The sequence below is a fragment of the Megalops cyprinoides genome, chromosome 1 (genome assembly GCF_013368585.1).
Source record: "Megalops cyprinoides isolate fMegCyp1 chromosome 1, fMegCyp1.pri, whole genome shotgun sequence".
In the NCBI taxonomy this organism is placed as follows: Eukaryota; Metazoa; Chordata; class Actinopteri; order Elopiformes; family Megalopidae; genus Megalops; species Megalops cyprinoides.
Window position 1 is genome coordinate 35,976,739 of NC_050583.1, and position 24,128 is coordinate 36,000,866.

General features: G+C 43.7%; 2 protein-coding genes across 2 annotated transcripts; both read left to right on the forward strand.

Moving 5' to 3' along the window:
• Window positions 1–1,184: 1,184 nt before the first annotated feature.
• Window positions 1,185–8,867, forward strand: irf3 (interferon regulatory factor 3). The gene is made up of 11 exons (XM_036531554.1): window positions 1,185–1,348; window positions 3,594–3,760; window positions 3,980–4,160; window positions 4,358–4,404; window positions 4,497–4,557; window positions 4,693–4,824; window positions 6,243–6,362; window positions 6,657–6,747; window positions 7,132–7,430; window positions 7,758–7,879; window positions 8,423–8,867. Exons 2-11 carry the CDS (start codon window positions 3,596–3,598, stop codon window positions 8,558–8,560), a joined length of 1,356 nt encoding a protein of 451 aa, XP_036387447.1. The 5' UTR covers window positions 1,185–1,348; window positions 3,594–3,595; the 3' UTR covers window positions 8,561–8,867.
• Window positions 8,868–14,890: 6,023 nt separating this feature from the next.
• On the forward strand, window positions 14,891–23,434 carry LOC118786011 (splicing factor, arginine/serine-rich 19-like). Its single transcript, XM_036541009.1, has 10 exons — window positions 14,891–15,074; window positions 15,722–15,775; window positions 15,992–16,099; window positions 16,434–16,513; window positions 16,760–16,863; window positions 17,014–20,688; window positions 21,256–21,338; window positions 21,466–21,786; window positions 22,281–22,409; window positions 22,849–23,434. The coding sequence occupies exons 2-10, from the start codon at window positions 15,722–15,724 to the stop codon at window positions 23,032–23,034; spliced, it is 4,740 nt and encodes a 1,579-aa protein (XP_036396902.1). The 5' UTR covers window positions 14,891–15,074; the 3' UTR covers window positions 23,035–23,434.
• The last annotated feature ends 694 nt before the right edge of the window (window positions 23,435–24,128 follow it).

The window sequence follows — 24,128 nt, forward strand, 5'->3', positions numbered from 1 at the left end:
CATGGTCTACTGTCAGTGCAGCACAGACGTGGGCCTGCCGTGAGAGAGGAGAAAGGCCAGAGGCTACGGATACAAGACTGAAAGAGATGTCAGGTCAGAGTTGCCAGCTTGAAGGAGATGTAATGAATCTGACTTGGACAATGACAGGAGAGTCTGTTACAGTTTGATTTTAATATTATTTATTTTAATTTCTGTGCAAGATAACAGTATCCACTTTTGAGGAGTATTAGAGACAGAAAGAGAAAAGAGTGAGAATGCTTCTGAAGTGTGAGAGGATAGGATGTTAGTGGAATACAGACAGACTTGGGGATGAGAAAGACGTGTTTATGCTGTTCAGTGCTACAGGAGGTGTCAGTATGCTGTGTGTTCTACATATATATATTAATAATTATTATTTTTATTATTTATACAAGGACATTTTTAACAAGTACCCACACAAGCTGGGATAGTTTGTTATTGCTATTTTAAATAACATTTTGTTAGGTATAAATGAAATTGCCTACCCACACTCCCTTGCTCTCTTCCTCTTTCTTCATACTGGAGGAGGAAGGGATGAGAAGAAATATGTTGTGTCCTTTTTGTCTGTTCAAAAAAGAAGGAGAAATGTATTTAAAACTAAACAAATGTAGTATTTCTGTTCATCCTTCGAAACACAATGAAAGGGTAGAGAAAATAAAATCTAATAAGACGTGTTCGTTTTCTAAAAGAAAGGGGGAGGAATATAGAGATGTAATAATTAAAAAAGGAAAACGTGTTAACAGGTCTTTCGTTTTTATCTGTTTGTCGTTTGTTGTTTATTATAATTATTATAATTATTATTTTTGGAGCTATCTGTTTTATTTCCTGCAAATGTTTTCTGTGTAAATATTGTACAGTTCTTGACTCTCAAATTCCCGGTTCTTCTGTACATTAACTACCTGTATTTGACAAAACAAATAAAAACATTAAAAGAATGAAAATGATGGGAAAACAGAACTTTTGTAGTATGTTTACAGCTTCTTGTCGTTTTCAGCTTGATGACAACGGTCATCATAACTTAATTTTCTTGTCTTTTCCACCATCTGGTGGGCATATTTTTTAAGGACATTCGTAGGGGGCGGGGTGAGTGCACTGTGCGGTTATGACGATGAAAATGGAAAACGAAACTAAGGGAACGGGATTTTCACAGAAGCAGCCAAGCGACCTTATTCTGTCGAGAAGAACCTTGGGCATGAGTGTGTGTTTGATGACCAGCTAGCAAGTTGAGTGGATACGGCCAGTTAGCTTTTGCACGCTTCGTTTGACGACACTGCCATTTCGCTGTCTGGTTACCTACAAAGGGTATAGATTAGAATTGCCTCGATAAGTGGTAAGTGAATGGTGTTTTTCGTACCTTGTTCCTTTTATGTATTGAGTACATGTAGAACCGAGTTGCGTTTCAGGTCCTGAGCACCCTTTTCATGTAAATAAATTGCTGTTTTGTTCAATGGTCAAAATATTGAAATTTGAGTACGATATACACAGAGTACCGTCCAGAGTGTTCGAAGATTTTGCCCTCTTTCCAATAGAGCTCACTGGCCTGGGTCACCATATAAAATTTTTGTCGGTGAAAGGAATTCGGCGACTTTTATTTTGATTCATTTTCGTTAAACGTAGATCTTAGTGTTATGTTTTGTTTTGTTTAGGCCTATATGTTAGGTCTAGGCAATTGGTACATCGACTTAATTATTGTAATCTAACGTTAGGTACATCATCATGTTATGGTGTATGAGTGTTTTGAAGCTGTGACACAGCATACGTGCAACATCCTCACAAAGCAATTAAATACCACTGCGAATTTGCCGTTCAGCTCTTAAGTAAACCACACACGACACGGAAGTGGCAACAACCGGGGTCCAGTCAGAACTTCGGTCAACAACGAAAACAGTTATACACTGTGATGGCTTATTAGTATGGTTGTGAAAATTAACATGTGGGATCCGAAAGTGGAGTTTACTAATGGTACTTGAACGGTAATGCTAACTACTTGGCTGGCTAGCTGACAACAAAAAGTGTCATCTATAGCAGTGGTTCTCAACCGGTGTACCGTGAGGCAAAGTGAAGTGTGCCGTGGAATGTGTGACATTCTTCATGATCAATAACCAACTTTAAGTTGGTGTGCCTTGACGTTTTGGTTTGACCTTTCGTGTGACTTAGCCCCAAAAAGGTTGAAAACCTCTGATCTATAGGACCTAAGTTTGAAAAACTCAACTTCAGAGAGTCTGTGCTTAATTATAATACATAGCAACCTTAACCTTTGAACTTATCTGCAGGGAGTGCAAGGTAGGTCTGTTGCTTGTAAGGAACATGTAAGAAAAACACTGATTGCAGTTTGTTTCTGCAGTTCTCGACCCAAAATAGATCTTTTTACCTAAAGCCTTATGTCCTGAAATGTACCGATGGACATTTTCCATTGCCAAGTTTGAGAGGAGTTGATCGGGCAGTGCCAAAATATTTTATAGACTTTGTTACCACTCCCATATTAAGGTACTTCCTCAGACAAGCTAAGATACACGAATGATACCAAATTTCACTGAGGTGAATTAAATGGTTTGCTTCTTTAATTTACGGTCTAAACTGATTTTAGTTTTGTGAAAGATCTTTTCATTTGAAAAGATATTCGGTCAAATAAAATATTTTTGTGTTTGTCATTTGCTTTCAGTGTCATGTTTGTGGGGGACCTGAGTTTACTACAGAGTGAAATACTTCATGGAACATGTAGTAGGCCTAAAGAAACAGCAAGGAGCATCATTATCTGCTATGGTGTTACCATGACAACTGCTGGGGTCATACTACATGCTGTAATCTAGGGAGTTAAGGGCTGAACCAATATTACTCATACAAACTGCTCCATATACCACTGTTTATTTTGGTACTATTTCTTGTGGTTGGTTGGGGCAGCACTGTATGCACTGTTTTGCAGAGGGAATAATTGAGGGTGAAGTCCCAATCTTGACTTCACATTATTCAAGTATTTTATATCATCTCCTCTGAGAAAGTTCTTGTGATGCCCTGTCTAGAAGGCAGCTGTGAGGGTACTTCAGAAAGCGATATTAATGAATTAGCTGGTAAAGTTTTGTAAATTTTTTTGGAAAACTCTGGCATTTCATTTTCACACAAGTAAGCTTTCATTCAGCCAGATTCACTACCATGGCAACACACATAAGATCACAAACCTTCTCTGGCTTTGTGCATGAATTTTACATTTTGACCAATCTATTGAGATCATTTTCACTCTGGAAAACCGATGTCACCTTGATTGAAAACCTGTTGCCTGGGGCTGGAGGATAATGTAAGAGTAGTAAAAATTCTGAATACTGTTACAGTAAATTTTTATGCAATGGACAGTCCTTGGACCCTTGATACCTAGTTGACAGAATAAAGCGATAAATCAATATGCTGCGCACAACAACGTGTTTCTTATTTCATGTTATTTAAGGAGGAACTTAAAGAACAGTGTGCTAATACATAGATACTGTGTGTTGCTAAATAAAGACAGATGTATACTTTGCCATGTTAATGAAAAGTATGCATATGTCCAGTACCCATTGTCACTCTGAATTGACTGTCCATAGAAATGGCTGCATCAAAGCCCCGCTTGATCCCCTGGTTAATTGACCAGATTGACAGTGGGCGTTATCCTGGGCTCCAGTGGACCAATGAAGAGCATACGGAGTTCTGTATCCCGTGGAAACATGGTCTGAGACAGGACTCCTCTCATGATGATGTCCGAATTTTCAAGGTAATTGTACTCTTCTAGACAGACATGTTCTAGTGTCAGGGTAATCCATCTCTTGTCCAGTGTTTTTCACTCACTTTGGCATAGGAGTTGGATCAGTCTGGCTAGTCTGATTGGGGCCATATGTGCACCTCTTTTTTGAACACCCTCCCTATCTTTGTAGTGTCATTAAAGTTGTATTCAATTGGTGTTACACTCACCCCATCTGTCTGCTCTCTCCAGGCATGGGCAGAAGTAAGTGGAGTATATGTGGAAGGCAGGACTCCTGCTGACGCCTCGGTTTGGAAGAGGAACTTCCGCAGTGCTCTCCGAGCCAAAGGCTGCGTAATGATAAGCGACAACAAGAATGATGCCGCTAACCCCCACAAAGTGTACCGACTGCCTAAGGACGAGCAACCAAGAAGTAAGGAACCAGCTGGGGCAGTTACCAAAAAGAGGCCTGAAGAAATACATGTAGCTCAGAGAAACAGGGAGAATGCAATTTGAAACGCGACACACACACTGCACAAAAGCGTCTTTGTTCAGAGAGACATGGGAACTCTCATTGCACTGACAGCTGCTTGCTCCCGCTGTTTATTTAGCACTCCCTCTTATGTTTAGGACCTCGAGAAGCTGTTGTGAATCCTGGTCCAGATTTGGCACAGACAGTAAGTATTTTTCCAGCTATCTATGCGTGTCAACACAACACTATCAAGTCCATTGTCTGTGTACTGATGTTGTGCATACCCATCTTTCTCAGAGCCCATCATTAGTCTTTGACAATTTGTATGTTGCTGAAGACGCAATCAACCACAGCCAAGGTAATATATTTTCAACAATTAAAAAGCATTTTTGGTGCTCTGAAACGTGTTTTCACCGAGACCTCATTGTCCTTATTCTTTATTTTTCCCTTTCTCTCTTTTTCCTTACTCTCCCCGTCCCCCTTTCCATCAAAGTATTGTTCCCTGAACAGCAGCTGCTTGCTGCTGGGGCAGAGTACCTCCCCCCAGCCGGACAAGCCACTACAGCGAATCCAGATCTGCTTGAGATGTGTTTGGATGGGTTGAATATCTGTGAACCCCAACAAGGTACATCTGTGCAAAACATTCTTAAGAGGGATGTAAATTCACAATGATTACACATTTCTGTAAACGTTATAACAATGTTATTACTGTACTAATTAAAAATGAATGAAAATAAAAATATTCTTCCAGGCACATGGATGATACTGTACATGAAGGCTGGCTGTTTTTGAAGAGCACAGGCAGCATTTACTCAAAGAATGATGGACTTTTGTCTAGTTTACTAAACCCCCCTATGACAGCACTCCATGAGTATGGTGGATTATAATTCCACAATGCATTTTCAACAGGAAATTCAAATTTGTCCCACCTGGACATAACTGGCAAGATCGCCTGCACCAACCAGGTGTTAAATTTGCCTGCACAAAATGTTAACTTTGTTTTAATGTTTTAAAAATAGCTTACTTTACTTTAGTTCTCATTAGGCCTACTTCCATCAAAAAACTGCAGACGATATCGGCGGCAGGCATGCATCGTTGTCTTACATTAAACTGACTGTGAAATATTTTGTGAAATATTTTTTTGCTCTAATGGCATAGCGCATGGCTGTGTTTTTAAACATGTCTAAGAATGTATTCACATTACAGTTTGTATGCAAATTTCCATTTGACCAGTAAATTGGAATCTTGCCAGCTATGTTGACCATCAGCAATTATGTCTATGTTATACAGTGCCGTCCATATTTCTTTTAACCCTGACTGAACTGGAACAAAAATAATAATAATAATAATACATTGGAAGATGTATTACTTATTGCAGCATAAAAAATATTATTTTTTAGAATCCAGTACTTTTTAGATAGACTTTTTTTTTTTTTTTTTGCTTTTTTGGTACAGCCCTTGGTTGCCATATTTATTGGCGTTGTATATTTGGCAGCATTGCCATTGTACAAGTAGCAGATTTTGTCATTGGACAACAGTGGGAAATGATTGGGAATTTAGATTTAAAGTTGATTTAGGCTTAAATACAAGAAGAGCTTAAATACTGCAAATTCAGAGCCAAGTTATCCACGTTAGCCATCAACTGTTTCCTGAAAAAATAGTTTTGCTTTAACATTGTGACCTTAATGTTTTGTGGAATAAAACAGACTGTTCGTGAATAATGTGAAGTCTTTGTTGTTGTATCATTTTTATTGCTTGTTGATTAGGGTTGTGAATAAATATGGAAATCATTATATACCACTGTTAAAAGTTGTGAATATGTTGTGGTCATATTTAGAAAATAGCTGCAAAAACACAAACATGTATAATAATTGTATAATATTATACAAATATTGTATGCATCTAAAATATTTTATATATATATAGGTGTAATAATTATTTAAATAATATTTTGACTAAGACTCAAGCCATGTTCTAATCAGGTAAGCCATGAGCTTTTTTGTAACATTTTGTAACGTTTTCTCATTTTCCCTGAACACACAGCACTGGCTAACATGCTTCCAAGAGAAGAGCAACATCAACAAGTGGCAGTGGACCCTGGAATGCAGAGAGTGGAGGGCTTTAAGGAACAGATGAAGATGACAATGGTGGACGAAATTCTGCGTAAGAAAGGGGTTGGGGCAGGGGGTAAAAAGGAAAAGGATGGACCCATAAATGGCTGGAGAAAGTGACTGGCACACTAATCAGTTTACTGGAGAGATGGAAAGAAATGAAGAGATACAGCTGGGAGGTAGGAGGAGACAGAAAGAGAGAATAGAAAGAGACGTTTCTATCTCACTTCTCCAAGGGGCAATTTTACAGAACACAGATCAGTCAAAAAAGCTTTGGTCTGTCTGGACATTCAGTATTTTTGCTCCATCATTTTCTCACTGGTTGACTCTAGTTTTTCTCTCCCAGGTACCAATTTCAGGGTAGTAGCATACTACAGAGGAACAAAGGTTTATGAACAGATGGTGGAAGACAATACAGGATTCAAGGTGATGTTCAGGTAAACAGAGAAGGGTAGTGTTGCTAAATTATTATTATTATCATACATACTGTAGTCATATGTTTTATTCTGCTCTATATTACACTGTAGTGTGTAATCATTTGGGAATCAGAAATGAAAAATCATGCTGTGTACACATAGGAAATCCCACAATCCCTTCCAAATAAAAATGAGTAACCCAGCAAGTGTTTAAGGCATAAAATGTCCCTCTTGTTTTATCTGGTAGTTGCAATTAATTGCTTTATTTATGTAATACATACATTAATATTATATAAACGTTTATCAAAATATCTACAATTATAATAATCTAAAAATAAGTTTTTTACGCTATTCTAAAGTATATAATCCTGGGCGTCTCTGTGTGTCTATCTCTGTGCATTTCAGACGTGAAAATATGGAGTCCATGAGCCCCTTTACTGAAGACAATCTGACACGGGTCTATCTGCCTTCTCCGGAGGAGGTCAATATCTATGACCAGACCCAGGTCAAGCTGACAAGACGAATTCTGGAGAAACTTGGAGATGGACTGGAGGTGGGAGTGCATGGGTCAGCCGTGTACGGGCTGCGGAGAGGTGACAGCAAAATCTACTGGAGCCTCTGCAAATTTGAGAAGAGGGAGACACCTCGAGAGGTCAGAAAGCAGGAACCGGAATCCCTGTATACCATTAAAGATTTTATTAGAGGTGAGAGGGAGAGGGGTGTCCACGGCCATTTTGATTGTCTGAAATGGAAGGGGAAGGATTCTTGTCATTGTGGGATTTTTTTGTTTGTGTAGTTGGAGGGGGCTTTTTTACTTTGTATTTAGCACCTGAGTTACATCTAAAGAGATTTGATTTGGAAGAGGGAGCATTTACAAATAACCCAGGTGGACCAAAACATATTCTAATAAGAAATGTAATTCAGGAGATCACGATGAGATGCTTGTTTCACATCTTTCTGACCAGTTCTCTACCCTATCTGTATTAGTGTCTACTGTCTCAATATCGTCTTCCTCTTTCTCTCTCTCTCAGGACTGATGGAGTTCATGGATGATGGACATGCGTCCCCTTCGTTCTCTCTCTTCTTCTGTCTTGGTGAGAAGTGGCCAGACCCTGAACACAGACATTGGGAGAAGAAACTCATCATGCTTGAGGTAAGTAGCCCAACAGAGACACATGCATCATCTGCTTGTACTACCACATTCTCTATCTTTTGTTATATATAATAGTCAGTTCCATGAAAATTGACAGTTGATGTTTTGTGTGAGAGTGGGCTGTTAACAGTGCTGGCTAACATGCTTTCAAGAGAGGAGCAACAAAACAGGCTGTTTACCCTGTAAAAAAGGCACCTCGAGCTGTTAGCCACTAAGTTAGTTTGTATCACTAGCACAGTTCTCAACTGCCCAACAAGTACCAGTATTCAACTCTACTTTGTGGTCATACATACAAGTTAAAGCATCTTAAGCAATGCTAACAACCATTTGTAGCCATATTTTGTGTGAACTTGAGTGTATTAGGAGCAGAAGGGGAAAGTCACAATTACATTTTAAGTCCTGTATGAATAGGACTGTAGAGAATTGTGATTCCTACAATGTCTGTATGTATTTTTTTCTCTTGCTACAAGCCAGATGCCCTAACCACTGCCTCTCATTCTATAACCAGTGGCAACCTGTTCCTTTCCTTCTCCTTGTTCTCAGGTGGCCATTACCGCTTTTGAGTTTTTGAAGATGATTGCAGTGGATGGCGGTGCCTCCTCTCTGAAGTCTGTAGAATTGGAGATCTCTGACACACCCAGCTTGATGGAAATTTTGGAGGAGATGATGGACCTTTACTAGAGATGAGAGTCGGATATTCCATAAGTCACTCAGTGGCTGACAAGGAATTGTACAGTGGTACGGTTGCCTTAATAAAAGGTGTGCATTTGGGGAAAGAAATCCAAGGATGCATGCCTATCCCATTTCATATGGGTCTGTTTTTTTCTATTTTGGTCTTAAATATTAAATGCATGTATGTATGCATATGTAAAATTTACACTGCGAAGATTCACATTGCAATAGAGTTGGATGAACTTCAGCGGTAAATTCAGGATCTCTAGGGCAATCCCTGAACACTGTCAAGTTATTCCCAGAAAAAATTCAACATTCAACAAACATTCAACATGGTTGTTTACGTGATTCAGTCATAATTTCATGGTACATTGAAATTAAGTTTTATGTAGTTGACAGATATACTCAATACACTTGGTACAATGCAAGAATGACTAGTGTGGTAGACTGACTATACATGGAAATTTTTGATTGGGGGTTCTCAGTTCTATGTAACTCTGAAATAAGGTAGTGTACCTATTTCCAAATGCTGCAACTGCCGTCTTGTTTTAACAACATTTTTACCTAAATAAAAGTAAAGAAAAGTGAAGTGGATTTAATTTCATTGTTGAAATTAACACACTCACATTTACGTTACTGAAGCTCTCAATGCCTTCCAATTACGTTTCTTTGATTTCTCTATAAAGGAAGCCAATCTGGCCGTACTGTCTCAGCATGGAGCATGGACACAATAACTAGTCTGTAATAATCAAATAATCGTTAATACTCAGCAGTGTGAAGTTTCCTTTCTTTGCTAAATCATGGAACAAAGGGATCACTGGTGTCTTTGTGAAATCACTGCAGGCATTGCTAGCATTTCATTAATCTAAATAGATAAATAATATTTGTCTTAGTGCACCTCAACTGGAGGCATGGCACCGTATGTTTGTATCAATAGGGACTTTGTCTCACTGCTAACTGCAAATTCACTTATACCATGGCACAGATTTAATAAGTTGACAGGCACGGAGCAAACAAATGTGAGTTCAATACGGTCGCAGTCAGCTTGATGTTAATGAGCAATTTACTAAACTAAGTAATGGGATACAAGCAATTTCACAGTTATTCTGAAAGGACACCCTATTATTTCACTCCATAGTGCACATATCACAGAATATAGTGGACAACAGGACCGAAATTCCGTTACCTGGCTCAAGTCAAGAGAATACAAGCCAAGACGGGTGTTTTCTGAGGATATTTTAAAAATAAACATAGTATATTACAATGGCGATGTGAAATATGAGAGGGTAACTTGGAATCTGATCATGCACAGAATAAGGTTGTTCTGCACGAGACCTACAAAAGCAATGGGTGAACAAACGATAATAGCATGATAGTTAGAGATGCACCAAAGGAAGAAAAGTGTATGTTACTATAAATGCAACACAGGGATAACGGGGATATCACATGTTGTAATCCACCCGAAGAAATTGCACTGCCACATCTTTACTGGGCTAACAGATGCAGAAAATGTAGGAAGTTGATATATTTCCTGGCAACTGGTAAGAAATCATCAATGGTCCACAACTACAAAATCCTCCTGCAGTTGTAGCACTTTCAGGGAATAATACATTCAGGGAATGATTGTGGAGCCTAAAAACTCTCCATGCTCTTCTTTTGTAATGTTTCTGTGAGGCTGTTCTTCCATGCTGCTGTGCTCTCTGTGTTTGCTCTGTGTTTAATGAATAACACAATAGCTGACCGGCCTCTTACTGTCTCAGCATCCGACTCAGACTCCCTTTCCTCTTCTAATGTGCATTACATCTGCTGCTCAGACATGGGCATCAGTCACCCTTCTGCCACCACACCCATGACCTGGATAACATTGCCCCTGGAAGACAAATGGAAAAACAACATATACTTCCACTAACACGGCTGAGACAGCAAAGCTGAACCCTGACCCTAGTAGAAACCTCTTTTGTAAACCCCCAAATCCCAACATTAAAAGACCCTATAGACAGAAAGGTGTGGGCATCCAGAAACACTGACAGGATCTCTGCGATAGCTTGGTGAACAAGCTGAAGAGCATTTGCGCCTCCGCCTCCTTGCCCTCCTCCACCATGCCATCCATGGCATTGGGGTACTCCCCTTCTATCCAACCTGTTTGTATTCCTCTGTGTCCGAATTACAGTTGGTGGAATACTGGCCCTGTTGTGGCCCCACAGCACCTCTCCTGCTCAGCAGCACCCGGGCGGCCAGTCACCTCTCAGCATTGCTGTATTCCAGTGTACCTGACACACCTGTGCAGAAGGGCACAGACATAGGATTAATGAACACAGACTGACTAGGATATAGTGCACTGGTACTGGAGGACAGGCGGGGGCAGAGGCCATTTTTGTTGATTGAAACTGATGACTACCTTCTCCTCTCCAGAGCACAAAGAGCATCTTAGCTGCACAGTGCTTGACGTCCGTGTCCACGTCGATCATCAGTCGAACGAGCCAGCTTTTCACTGTTTTCTCTTGCTCCAGCCTACTAAACACATCCAGCAGTAAGGGCAGAATCTGAGGGGGAAGGAATTAAAAACATTCAACAGAGCGAAACTGTTTATACTAGACACAAATGATGACGCAGCAGTCATCCTGCACACAATGTATACAAACCCAATAGTACTGTCAAACTGTGTACAGTGACTAACTGGCTGTAGAGGGATGGAGAGACAGTGGGAGATATCTGATGTCACAGAGGTTTCTCTGTAACTCTCAGTTAGGAGGTTAAGTGGAGTCAGCCTCCCATCAAGGAACTGAGATGAAGATCAATCTCTTTCTTTTTCCCTTCGTCCCTCTCTCCTCAGCTCTCTCAGCATGTCTCTCAGCTGTCTCTCCATCAAGAGCAGAAGGGTGTAGATATGGTCCATGTTGATGCCCTACCGCTCCTGCAGCCAGGTGGTGATAGACAGCAGTAATGTCCTGAGGAGCAGAAGGGAGAGAGAGTGAGAGGGTGATATCTTAGGTCACACTGACATTACAGAACACAATAAAGCAGAAATCCTCAAAAAACCATGTCAGTTGAGTGAATGAACCCCAAAAGCATGCTTTGAAATATGTAGAACTTTTGAGAACTGTTTGTAGAACTGTAGAATGTGATGTAGAACAGGGTCTTGAGAATCTTAATGGCAAGCTGTGTCACCTTGGCAGTGACAGGGGATGCCAAGGGCTCTGTCAGCACCTCATAATTCCATTGCACTGTTCCAGAGCAGCAGTTAGTCATGGCTCTGTCTTTCAATTTAAAAGTACATCATCATTTCCAGTCAACAGATGATTACAGCTAAAACTGAGATTGTTGGTGTTGGTGGTGGTCCTTGGGCCACCCTGGTCAACAATTGATTCATCATTGAAGAGGCTTTGGCCCTTATTTCAAAGGAGTTAAGTTTTCATGATCAATACTGATTTGTAATGAGAGAAATTAATCATGGAGAGACACTCTTGTATTCTGTCTCATCTCTCAAAACTTTCCCATTCCTCTGCACACTCTCTGTTCTCTTTCTCTTTTGCAGTACTTAGATTTGCTGTCTCTCTCCTGTGCCCACTGGCTGTTGTAGATAACAAGGGAGCTTTCATGGCCTCTTTCCTTAGCACCTCTGTGTCATCCTGCCCCCCCCCCCTCTCCTCTTGCTCTCCTCTGCTAACCCTGCTGTTTGGGTCAGCATCCTTTGTCTGCATGTCAATGTTCTCAGCCCTGGCAATGGCACTGGAGCTGGTGACAGAAGCAGTGTCAGGAGTAGACTGTGAACATCAGCTTCAGCATGGGGACTGGACTGGGAGTCAGTGCTGATGTCATTATAGGGATCAGTATCTTTTCCCTCGTCCTCCAGGAGGGGGAGGGTGGTTATGCCCCCCCCCCCCACCCCCAGCCTGGCCAGTGTGAGGATGGGCCCCAGGGCATGCTTGTCCAAGGGTAGAATTCATAACATGTGCAGGCACATCTTCAGCACCTAGCTGCATCGTGAACCAAATCTGGGCATCTGCCAGCCTCTGGAAGAGCAAAATAGAGAGAACTACTGGAGAACAGGTACACTGGTGCCTTCTTCTTCTGTGAGAAAGAGCGTGAGAGAGAGAGAGATGATTATTGTCCCTGTTTAAGAATGAGGTCTGAGTCCTCTGTGTCATAAGAATCAGAGTCAGAGTCAGGGATGTAAATTTTCATGTTATTGCTCCTGAACTGAGAAACCAAAAGGGAAGGTGTTGGGAATTAGTGTAGTGCAAACACACATACACACACATGTGCACAGACTGGCTGAACTCCAAAGTCTCATCCCAATTAAATACAGTCAGGCCTTTGTACAGCACATAGATATTACAGAAACCAGCTAACTGAATATAGTAATACATTAATTATGATAATATGAAATATTGGCCAATCATGGTATGACCGAACAATGTAACAATACGATCATATTGGCCCTATGAGAGAGCATTTATGAAATACTTGCACAAATTACTGAGCACACTCCCCTCTACACTGACATGGGAAGAGAGTGACTGGTTATTATGCAAAACAACATGAACAAAAGCACATTTTGAATGTTAACAAGTGATTAACAAGAACTAAAGATGTCGAGATTAATTATGTAAGAGCAAGTTTGATCCAGCAGGTGGAGCCATAGTGTGCTCCTAGGCTACACCACAGTCCCAGTGAGACACACCTGACCTGAAGCACACTGTTCAAGCTCAGCTCAACCTATAGTATACAGTGTGTGAAGTGCCTGTGTGAAAAAAAAAATGTCAAGAATTTATATATTTATCATAACTGTGTCTCTTGGTATGATTTTGATTGTTTTTAATCCAGGAAATCTGCTGAGCAATGCTGATGTGCTGATATAAAGAAGGACCTGTACCAGTTAAGTAAGACTCCAGCAAGGAATTCAGCACCTCCCAACGCAAGGGCCCCATCCCTACACTGGGATATTGAATTTACTTGGTTCGCTGGAAAGAATACCCCATAGCTACTGGCTACCAAAACCACTTTCAGGAAGGAACCTGGTTTGAGTTCTCAGGACACTTCAGTTATATTACATTACATTACATCATTTAGCAGACACTCTTACCCAGAGCGACTTACAAATAAGTGCATCACTATGCTAAGAGTAGACATCGTAAGGTATTACAAGAGGTCAGTAAGTTACAAAGTTAAGTGCTAGGCTGTGGAGTTTTTTATATTTAAAAAAAATGTTATATGCACAGGGGCCGCCAACTACATGAAGGAGTTTGTGCTTAATGTAAAATACAGATCTTTTATATTGTTTTTTTACATAATGGGTGTCCACTAATTGTGTCAGCCTTGGTTCTGTAAATGCCAGTGTGATTACCGTCTTTCACAAGGGCCATCTACTACTTATGAACCTGGAGTGTTCTTTGAAACCGTAACTGAAAAGAGTTAAGCGACAAGAAACTATCTGGTGTGTGCATTTGTAGACCACAGAGTAGACTAACATCTCAGTTGTTCTCAGCTAGAGCCATTAGACTGAGACAGCACACTGCAAATCAATAATTGTCATAATGAGACTAATACTATTTACTAACTTCGGCTCGTAAAGAAACGACTTAGGGAATTTACCGACACATAGAACGTGTATTACATGTATGACATCGGTTGTGAAAGAGAATATAGTGGATACACATTGGAGAAATAGAGCTCAAGACATATTTCATGTTGCCGCTTTTGGTTATCCATTAAGTGACAATTTGGCAATTATGTGAATAGCTCGCGTCGTAATACAAGTACATTAAATCGTAGAGCAGGCGTAGAGTCTTCACAGTAATAATCATGAGACATGACCTTATGTATTTCGAAATTTAAAGAATACATTTTTTTTTTCCTTTTTTGGCTGTGGTATCGTGTCCCAAAGATAAGCGATAATGTATCCTGATGTATTCATCGAAGGTAACCTGAGTAGTGCATGAAGCGTACACGTTTTAAAGGACATCAATACCCAGAATTCAGGCTTTCACAGCATGAAACTCTTTTTCGGTCATTGAACCTGAGAAGCATCTGAGGGCGCCGTGCTGCGCAAATTTCTGCGCAGGTCCACAGATTTTTAAATCATCTTGATGGCTCTTTGAGTTCACATCGTATACGATACGCTTATCCACATACAATATTGATCAGTAAATATGCGCAACATTTGCTCAGCATGACGCTTTCGAATATGAGCCTCGCTGCGTACTTCTCCTCACAATACTACATGGGACTTGTAGTACAATGACAATTTGTCAACTGTTTAGTGGAGGGGCCGTTAGCTTCTGAAAAACAACATTTCCCATAGTCTCTTGCTCACCAGTTTGTGGTCAATCAAGGGAGTGAAATGGCGGCGGCCGCCGGGATGGGCCGTTTATTGTGCTCTCGGCTGGAAGAAAAATGTTTTGAGTTTTAGATATAGCTAGCTAGCTTTTGAAATTAGATTTTTAAAAAAATATCAAAGAAGTGACAGTCGGCTTAAGGACCGATTTTATTCTGCCCTCTCAATTCCGTCTGATAAGGAACAGTAAGTAGCAAGCTAGCTATCTGCTAGCAAGCCAGCAAGTCACTTATTTTTAGGTTAATAGCAGCCAGCTATCTAGCTAACATTAGCTAGCTATTTAATGAATATGATGACAACGTACTAAGAGCTTAAGTTAGCTAGCTATATAGGAACAGCTGATGTTACTGATTTATCTAGCCAACCAGCTATTCGTCTGACTGTCTATCAAGCTAGCTGGTGATCAATATGTTGCTCGAAAAATGGCTAGTTAGACTAGCTAGCTATCCGTCTGTATTGACTAACTAGGTAACTAGCTAGCCAATTGTTTTCTTTTTGCTAGTGTTAGCTGTCTAGCAAAAATATTGACAGACGTAACGTGTATGTACATTATGAATGTTCCGATCAAAGACATGGTTTGTTAGCCATAGTAACTATTAGCCAGGTATCTATGTGGTTTGCCAGACACAGTGACGAGCTCAGATTTTTTACCAGAAAATTGATAAGCAAACAAATGTCTTTGTAAGCACGCTGCTTGACCCTCAAGACTTACACCTGCTTGTTACGAGTTTATGTTGCTAGCTAGTGTCAAACGGGATTGTTGATGGTTGTGATTTATATTGATACATAGACCATAAATCTAACGGTTTGTGTAATTTTTCTTTCGTATCTAGATGGATGAAGACGAAGGATTTGAACGTATTCCATCAGATACCCCCAAAACACTGGTATGTGATAGTACGTTTATCTAAATAGCTGGTTCGTTGTGGTTATGTTTGAGTTGCGTGGCAGTGAACACTTCTATTGTATGCATATACTACTTGCAACAGTGGGGTTGCCAGAATTCCATTTAATGGAATGGGATGTTGCATGTGAGCCTTGATTGCATGTTCACACATTTGGATTTTGACCTACCTGTAATTAGCCATGGTTTATCTCTTCAGCAAGAAAAGTGTCACAGAGAAAGGGAGGGAGAAGAGGAGGAGAGGAAGGCTGGGGTGAGGTGCCACCAAGACCAGAAAGAAACTTCAGAAGACCAGCCCAGTGAGATGGTAAGTCCTATTCAAATGTACTGACCTCAGCTGTTTAACTGTTAATCAGACTGTTGTCTTATATCTCTCTTTCAGTTTCTGTTCACTGACAGGTATGATACAGTTCAAGATTAAGCAGTTCATTGACATGTGAAATGTTAGACTTATGCATATTGAACATCATGTTCAGACTGCAAGATTTTTTTTTTTTTTTACCATGTACTTTTAATATTGACGATTTGTCCTTACGCATAAAAGAATCATTGTATACTGTGTGGCTATTAATGTGTGTGTGTGTGTGTGTTTGTATGAATGCATGAAATAACATGTATTTTGATCACTGCCTTTGTCACAGGGTGCTGCAGTTCCTATAGTCTCAGGCTCCTTCTTCTCCCAGGTCCCTTTGTATAGTCCTCCCCATCAATCCTCTGACAGGTGAGGGGCAGGAGTAGAGAACTATTGGGGCTGGTTAATTTCTCTAGCAATTGCAGTCAGATAAACAAGGTTTTGAGCAGTTTGGTGTGTGCTGGACTAGCAGCATTGACAGACTGCATATCGAGTTGCAAAGTTTTCATGGAGAGTATTGACTAAGTACTAATTGTCTTGTTGCTTGATTATTCAATGATGTGTCATGTGTCATCGTGCCATTGTAATCATTGACCCCTTCCCTTTCTATCTTAGTGTTGATTTTGATTTGGAGCTCACAGCAGAAGTAAGAGTGGAAGATGGACCATCCCTTGCTTTCTTGTCATCCGTCTCTCCCCGGTTCCAGAGTCGTAAATTAGGTACTACCCTCTTTATTCTCTCCCTGATTCCTCTTTCTTCAGTCTAAAACTGATGGAGGAGAAACTACGTCCAACAGCATATTTAGTGGTCAGATAAACTTCTCTCATCTACTCATTGGACCATATCTCTTTTGTGTTCTTTTCTGCTAGGCACTGTCTTGGATCAGCTGCCCTTGATATCAGAACAGCGGTTCTCCACATGGAAACCCAAAGAGGAGGAGCAGTTTTTCAACAATTTTCAATATCCCACATCTCTCGCACTACAGCCCCGAATCATTAATGGAATCCCAGCATCTAAAAGACACACTTACACCACTCGATTAGGTGCAATACAGACAGCCAAAAGCCCCCTCCCCTCCTGCCCCTCCACTTCTCCCTCTTCCCCCTCATCAGCTCCTTCATCTCCTTCATCTTCCCCCTCTTCCTCCTCATCCTCCCCAGTAGGCACCGCAGCTGGTTTCCACGACAACGATCGTGGCTGTGCTGGGGGTGGAGCAGTCAACCACACCACGGGAGACACGGTGTCGTCCACCTCGGTCTCCCTGCCTCCTTCCTCTCTGCCACCCCCTCCATCTTCATCCGCTCCCTCTGTCCACCTCTCCTCTGCATCCCCTCATCCGGGCTCCGAAGGGGATCGAGAGAACACAGATATTTATGATCCCTTCCACCCCACGGAGGGAGACCTGGAGCGAGAGGGAGGGGCAGCCGAGGAGGAGGAAGAGGACGAAGGAGACAAATACGACCCCTTTGACCCCACCGGCTCGCCCGCCTCCGAGAGGGAGCGGGAACACAGGGTGGAGAGCGCTGACGCTGCAGAGACTGAGAGGCCGGAGCCTGTGGGAGGGGCTGGGGGAGAAAAAGTGGGCGGCGGCAAGGCTGAGAAAGAGGCGGCTCCTCCAGACTCTACGGCTCTGCCTCCTGACCCCAGCGACCTCCAGCTGCCTCCCAGGCACAGGGAGGAAAGGGAGCGAAAGGGGGCTAGAGAACGAGGGAAGGAAAGGGGAAAAGGAGGGAGGGAAAGGAAAGAGACCAATTCTGATAACTCCGAAATTGAGGAAGGGGAAATAGTGGCTGCAGGCGAGAGGGACAGAGAGCGGGAAAGGAAGAGAGACAAAGAGGGAGAGAGGGGGCATTTGTCCGACAGCCCCTTTCGCCATTCGTGTCCCAAACCAGAAAGGATCCTTCGGGTCCTAGACGGAGATGACTTCGTGTCCGTCAGAGCGGAGGGAGACTGGATGATGGAGAGGGATGGAGGGGGCGTGGCAGGAGTGGGGGACCTGAGGAGAAAGCTGGTCAGCAGGCGGAAGGAGAGATACCGATCATGTCCCTCTTCCTCCTCCCTGTCCCCGCCTCCTCCTCTCCCTCCACCTTCCCTCCCTCCTTCCCTCCCCATCCCTACAGAGAAGGCGAAGAGCAGGAAGTCCTCAAAGAGCTCCAAGGAAAGGGAGAGGCGCAAGCGGAAGCAGGAGAAGGAGGGAGAAAAGGGAGAAAGGAGGCGGAGGAGGAGGGTGAAGGAGGGAAGAAGCCAGGAGAGGAAGGAGAGGGATAAAGATAGTGAGCGGAGGAGTAGGGACAAGAAAGCGAAAGAGGGCACGAGTGGGAGGAGCAGCCGGAGTGACAGCGGCAAGAGGAAGAAGAGACGGAGCACGCCGGAACTGTCCTCTCATTCCCGCTCCCACGCCTCCTCCCTCCATCAGCGCCATAACCGGCGCTCCTGGTCCAGCCCTTCTGAGGATCGGCACAGAGACAGGGATAGGGAGAGAGATCGGGACCGGGACAGAGACAGGGAGAGGGAACGGGATAGGGACAGAGACCGAGACCGAGACAGAGACAGAGACAGGGGCAGGGGGAGAGATGACAGGGAGAGAGAGCGGGAGAGGGCCTTCGGTGACAAGAGGAGGAAGAGGGAGAGGGGTGAGGACAGCACGGAGCTGGGAAGCCAGGAGCGAGGAGGGGAGAGCAGGAAGAGGGCTAAGGTCAGCCGAGAAAGAAAGGAACGAGATCGTGAGAGGGACAGGAGGAGGAGAGATGGCCGGCCTGTAGTGCCCCCGTCTATCCAAGACCTCAACGGTTCGGACTTGTTTGCCATCAAGCGAACAATTACAGTAACCACCACTACAACCACCACCACTGTACCAGGCTCACCTGAGTTGCCACAGACAGCCCCCGACACTCCCCCTCAGTCCTCCGCCAAAGCCCGCAAGAAGAAGCACAAGAGGAAAAGAAGGCTGGAGGAGGATGACGATGAGGACGACGAGAGGCTGAGCCGGTCTAGAGACTCCTCCATCACTCCACTGAGATACCGACTTGGCTACGACTCAGACCAGTTCTCCGACAAACTGCCGGCGGACATGTTGTCTCTGGATGGGGAGGCCTTGGACTCAGACTACCCCTCACTGGAGGACTCGCCCATCCCTTTGCCTCCCGCCACACCCCCACCAAACCCCAAGATCAAACCCAAAGTCAAATCTGGAAGCCACAGCAAAAAGAAATCCCGAACTGGCAAAAAATCTGTGGCAGCAGAGCCTTCCCTCAGACAGAAAACCAGCAAGAACCTTACCTCTCTCTCTCCCTCCTCTGCTCCCTCCATTCCTGCTGCCCCCCTACCCACTCCCCCTGTAGCCAAGCGGGCGAAGAAGACGGGGAAGGAGAAGGAGAAAGGGGGGAAGAAGGAAGGCGGGAGGTCAGGAAAGTCCAAAAAGCTGGGCAGTGGCACCAGAAAGGGCAAGCTGCAGTCCAAGGTATCAGTGCTGGTGCGGGAGGGGGTGAGCAGCACCACTGGTGGGGGAGGGGCAGGGAAAATGGGGGTCATAGGTGGCAGTAAAGATCTGCCGGGCCAGGGTGGGGCTAGCAGTGGGACTGTAGTCGGGGGATCGATAGCAGTTGTCTTCCGAAGAGACAACGAGAGCAGGTCCCCATTCCTTAAGCCGAGCTCTGAACCCCTTTCACTGTCTGGTAGAAGCAAGGATTTCGGTAAAGCTCAGAAGAGTAGCACTCTTGCCCCTCCGTCTTCCTCTTCCTCACATATGTCAGTTCTCAAATCCAAAAAAGTCAAGCCCAGCTCCACTACCTCTGCCTCCTCTTCCTCCGCCTCCTCCCCATCCTCCTTCTCTATGACAAAACGAAGGCGAAAGCAAGCAAAGAAGCAAAGAGAGCACAGGGAGAAGGGAGCAGTGGGGGTTGAAGGCGAGGGAACCAACGCAAACTCTAGTGTAGAAGGTTGTAGCTGGGGCGTGTCGGTGTCAGACATCCAGTCTGGAAGTGTAGTCAGCGCTAAACCCTCTAGCCCCCCTCCGGGGCCTCCTGCCCCTACCCCCTCTTCCTCATCCTCCTCTACAAGTGTTCCCCCACCCTCTTCACCTCCCAGCACGCCTCCCCTTGGTCTACACCCGTCTCGTGACACAAGAGAATCTACACCGGACTCTCAGACTGTAGACAGCAGTTGTAAGACCCCTGAGCCTAACTTCCTTTCCGAGGATGGCCCAACTCAGTCTCAAACTACTCCCATCACACCTCCCTCCAACACCCCCTCTAGCCCCCTGCCCCTCCAGGGTGCCCAAGGGGGGGTCTTGGGCATCTCGCAGTCTACGCCAGACCTCAAAGCCCCTGCAGAAGAGCAGAAAACCCCCACTTCCCCCCCATGTCCCTCCTCCTCCAACTCTCATTCTCTCTTGGTCGCTCCCTCTTCTGCGGACCCCACTTCTTCTGTCTCCTCTTCTTCTGCCAACAAACCCCCACCTCCTCCCCCGCCCCAGCCTGCTGCCCCACCCCTACCCTGGAGTCTGCAGACAGGAGTAGACTGCACTGCTGGAGGTGTCCTCGCCCGTGAGTATCTCTTCATTCCTTCTGTTGTCTGTCCATGTCTAACCACAGCTCTGTTATTATTCATTTTCATGTAATGCTGTTTCATTACTGTGTATAACCAGAACGTTTACAGAACATATGTAACAGGAAATAATTGTTTGCAGTCATTTGATTAACAGCATCAAAAGGATTGGTTAGCTGTTTCAGTACGGGTTGTAGTCAGCAGACCCCCATAAGTTATAAAGCAGTCAGCAATAGCTGCAGGACTCATATGTATAAGAAATGTGATCATTTGTTAGATATTGTCTTCTCTCTGAAAGGTCAGAGGATCAGCATTTGGAACTGCAATGAAGTGACGAAGTTTCTATGCGAGTTTGTTCATTAATATGTATATAGATATGGATATTGATTCTTAATGACAAAAAAATTAAGTAAAATATAATCCAAAGAACACAGGACCTTCACCAGTATATTTAGGAATTCCAAAGCAGCTTTTAACAGTATAGACTCCCCTAATGAATGTTGTTGCCTTTTTGTCTTCCTGGCACTTTGATTTTGTACATTTCTGTGATCCTGTTACTCTTTCAGTGACAGCTCTCCTGTTCAAGATGGAGGAGGCCAACCTGGCCAGTCGAGCCAAAGCCCAGGAGTTCATTCAGGCCACCAGCCAGGTTAGTCCCAGGACAATCTTCCACTTCTCTTTCTCTCTGTAGTTTTTGAACATTCACTGTTACATATGCTGCTCTAATAACTTGTTCTTTGTATTGTCTTTTTGCTCCCTCATGTCATCACTCTCAGATCCTGTCACAGGCGAACCAGAGCCAGTCACAGCAGCTACCCCTGCCCTCTGCATCGTCATCTTCATCTTCCTCCTCCCAGGCACCACCACCTCCATCTCTTGCCACGCCCCCAGCTCCAACCCCTGCTCAGTTTATTCTCCACAGTTCCCTCCCATTGGTTGGCTGCACCAAGACACCACCATCCCACTTGCATCCTGGCCTGTCGTTGGCTGGTGGATGTGCCCAGACCCCGCCCCCTCCCATGCATGGGGTGTCATCAGGGGTGGCTGGGGCTTCAAGTGAGGCTGGTTGGGACAGTGAAAGCAAAGATCCAGAAAAAGTGAGACTTTTTTTGGTACATACTTCCTGTATTGGCTTTCATCCTGGTTTCACTTGCTGTTTGTTAGGGTCTGTCCTGTCTTGCTGTAACTGTCTGGCCTTTTCTCTGCTTTAGTCATAGTACACGATATGAGTGCCAGTCATCTTATTCTTCTTTTTGATTACTCTTTGCTAGGTACATTCTCATTACAAGAGCTGGGGTAAATTCTGTTTCAAGCCAGTGAGTAAGAAATGATTTGAAATTCAGTTGGTTAATCGACAAATCTTCATAGAAGATGATGCCTGATTTTCAGTTAATGAATTAAAATTCAATTACATTTCAAGAATGTCAAGTCATTAACTGAACTGAAGTGGAATTGACCCCAGGTGCTCTTATACCCTGTCCCTTAGACCTTGAGCTCAGTCTGCATTCTTCCATTTCCTGTTGTCTCAGTATATATGTGAATGCTTGTGTGTATGAATGTGCATGGTGTTAACCCTCTGTTCTCCTCTCAGTACATGAAGAAGCTCCACACTCAGGAGAGGGCGGTGGAGGAGGTGAAGCTGGCCATCAAGCCTTATTACCAGCGCAAGGACATCAACAAGGACGAGTACAAGGACATCCTGAGGAAGGCTGTGCACAAGGTATGGAGCTCTGTCCTGCATGACAATGTCACGCATCTGACACAGGGTCACACACTAGCTACAGGATTCTGTCATATTCTACTTCTTCCTGGCATGAAGTGACAGTTTTTTATTTTTAGTTGAGTATTTCAAAGTTTGTGCTGTCTTAAGCAAAGTAACAATCAGTCACCTTTTACAAGAACAAGGATGCTCTTCCCTCTTGCCATGAAAGGAGGATATGTGATTAGTTCCACTTCTTCCAGTTAATGAAGCAGTGACGTCACTGCGAATCGTGAATAATCCCTCAGGAAGTAAGCTTTCCTTGCTCTGTGGCGTTCACTTTCCTGTGTGTGCTGTTGGTGGCTCTGCTGTGATCACTGCCTGGGGAGCTGCACCTGATTGCGTTGAACATGGAGCACTCATAGGAGCCTGTCCCTCCCTCCCTGTTCCTGTCTCTCAGATCTGCCACAGCCGCACCGGCGAGATCAACCCTGTGAAGGTCAGCAACCTGGTGAAGCTCTATGTCCAGAGATACAAGTACTTCCGGAAGCACGGGCGGAAGATGGACGAGGAGGAGAGGGAGGGGGAGAGAGAGAGGGGTGGAGGTGTTGCCATGGAACCAGGAGCGCTTCATTCTTCAATGTGATCAGTGCAGCTTCATTCTGCATCCCCCCCTCCCCCCCAGCCCTAGCTCCCGCTTGTAAGAGTGCAAAAGAGACTGTGAAGAGTTGACTGGCAATCACCCTCATACATGCCTTTCTTCCCCGAACCCCATTTCTTGCTGATCCCTTGTATGCACATTGATGCTACATCCTCTTTTCTTTGTCTTTATGTGTTGCTGTACAGATGTATGGATAGCAATTCAAAATATACACACAGTATATACTCGCGGTATATTATAGAGATGGACCCACAGATAAAAAAGGCAGCCACACGGACACTGTACATACTGTAAGTATAACATAAATGCACAGACCCACTTCTGTCAATCACACAATAAGTTGTGTACAGGCTTTATCATCAGTTGGGTGTTGGTTGATATAAATATAGGGATTTCACATTATGGCTCCTCTCTTGCTGTGTCTTAATTGACTGGAAATTCAGGTTCCATGGGTGTAGCAATGTCTTGTTGTGTGAGCAACATTCTCAACATTTGAATGTACATGTCACTACTGTCTCGGGGTGGTAGAACACGCTGTTCTTCGATAGTGCAGCAAATGAGAGTTGACCAAGCCATGGAAGGAGAGTGAACGTGTCTGATGGATCTCAAAGGAGGCAGTAGGAAAGGGTCTATCCCGCATCCAAATGTAAGCTGCCATCGCTGATATCACTCAAACCCAGTCTTAAGTTACTGCTAGCTCTGTTGACATCTTATTGTGAGATAGAAATACACAACCTTGTGGCAAATGTCCCATACTGTTATACCTACACTACTACACAACATATACTACACTACATATACTACACAAAATGTTACCAATGTACTGGCATTCTGTGTGTGTGTGTGTGTGTGTGTGTGTGTGTGTGTGTGTGTATGTATGTATGTATGTATACGTTTATGTGTGAGAGTTCCCCTATATGTGCCCCTCGCTTTATCAGTGTGAGAGTTGCTATGTAGGTGAATGACATCGTTTCCTGACAGGATACTCGCACTTGTACCCACTGGCCAAGACAAAAAAAAAACACAACCTGGTATGAACCAGCTACAAATAACAGGATGCATGCGTCGGTACTGATTGG

What these genes read in the sequence shown, in the direction of transcription:
- irf3 (XM_036531554.1), top strand. Translation starts at nt 3,596, where the DNA reads ATGGCTGCATCAAAGCCCCGCTTGATCCCCTGGTTAATTGACCAGATT. An exon ending in CATTAAAGATTTTATTAGAG is followed by an intron (nt 7,431 to 7,757) that starts GTGAGAGGGAGA and finishes TCTCTCTCTCAG; the next exon opens with GACTGATGGAGTTCATGGAT. An exon ending in AGAAACTCATCATGCTTGAG is followed by an intron (nt 7,880 to 8,422) that starts GTAAGTAGCCCA and finishes CCTTGTTCTCAG; the next exon opens with GTGGCCATTACCGCTTTTGA.
- LOC118786011 (XM_036541009.1), top strand. Translation starts at nt 15,722, where the DNA reads ATGGATGAAGACGAAGGATTTGAACGTATTCCATCAGATACCCCCAAA. An exon ending in GTTCCAGAGTCGTAAATTAG is followed by an intron (nt 16,864 to 17,013) that starts GTACTACCCTCT and finishes CTTTTCTGCTAG; the next exon opens with GCACTGTCTTGGATCAGCTG. An exon ending in TCATTCAGGCCACCAGCCAG is followed by an intron (nt 21,339 to 21,465) that starts GTTAGTCCCAGG and finishes CATCACTCTCAG; the next exon opens with ATCCTGTCACAGGCGAACCA.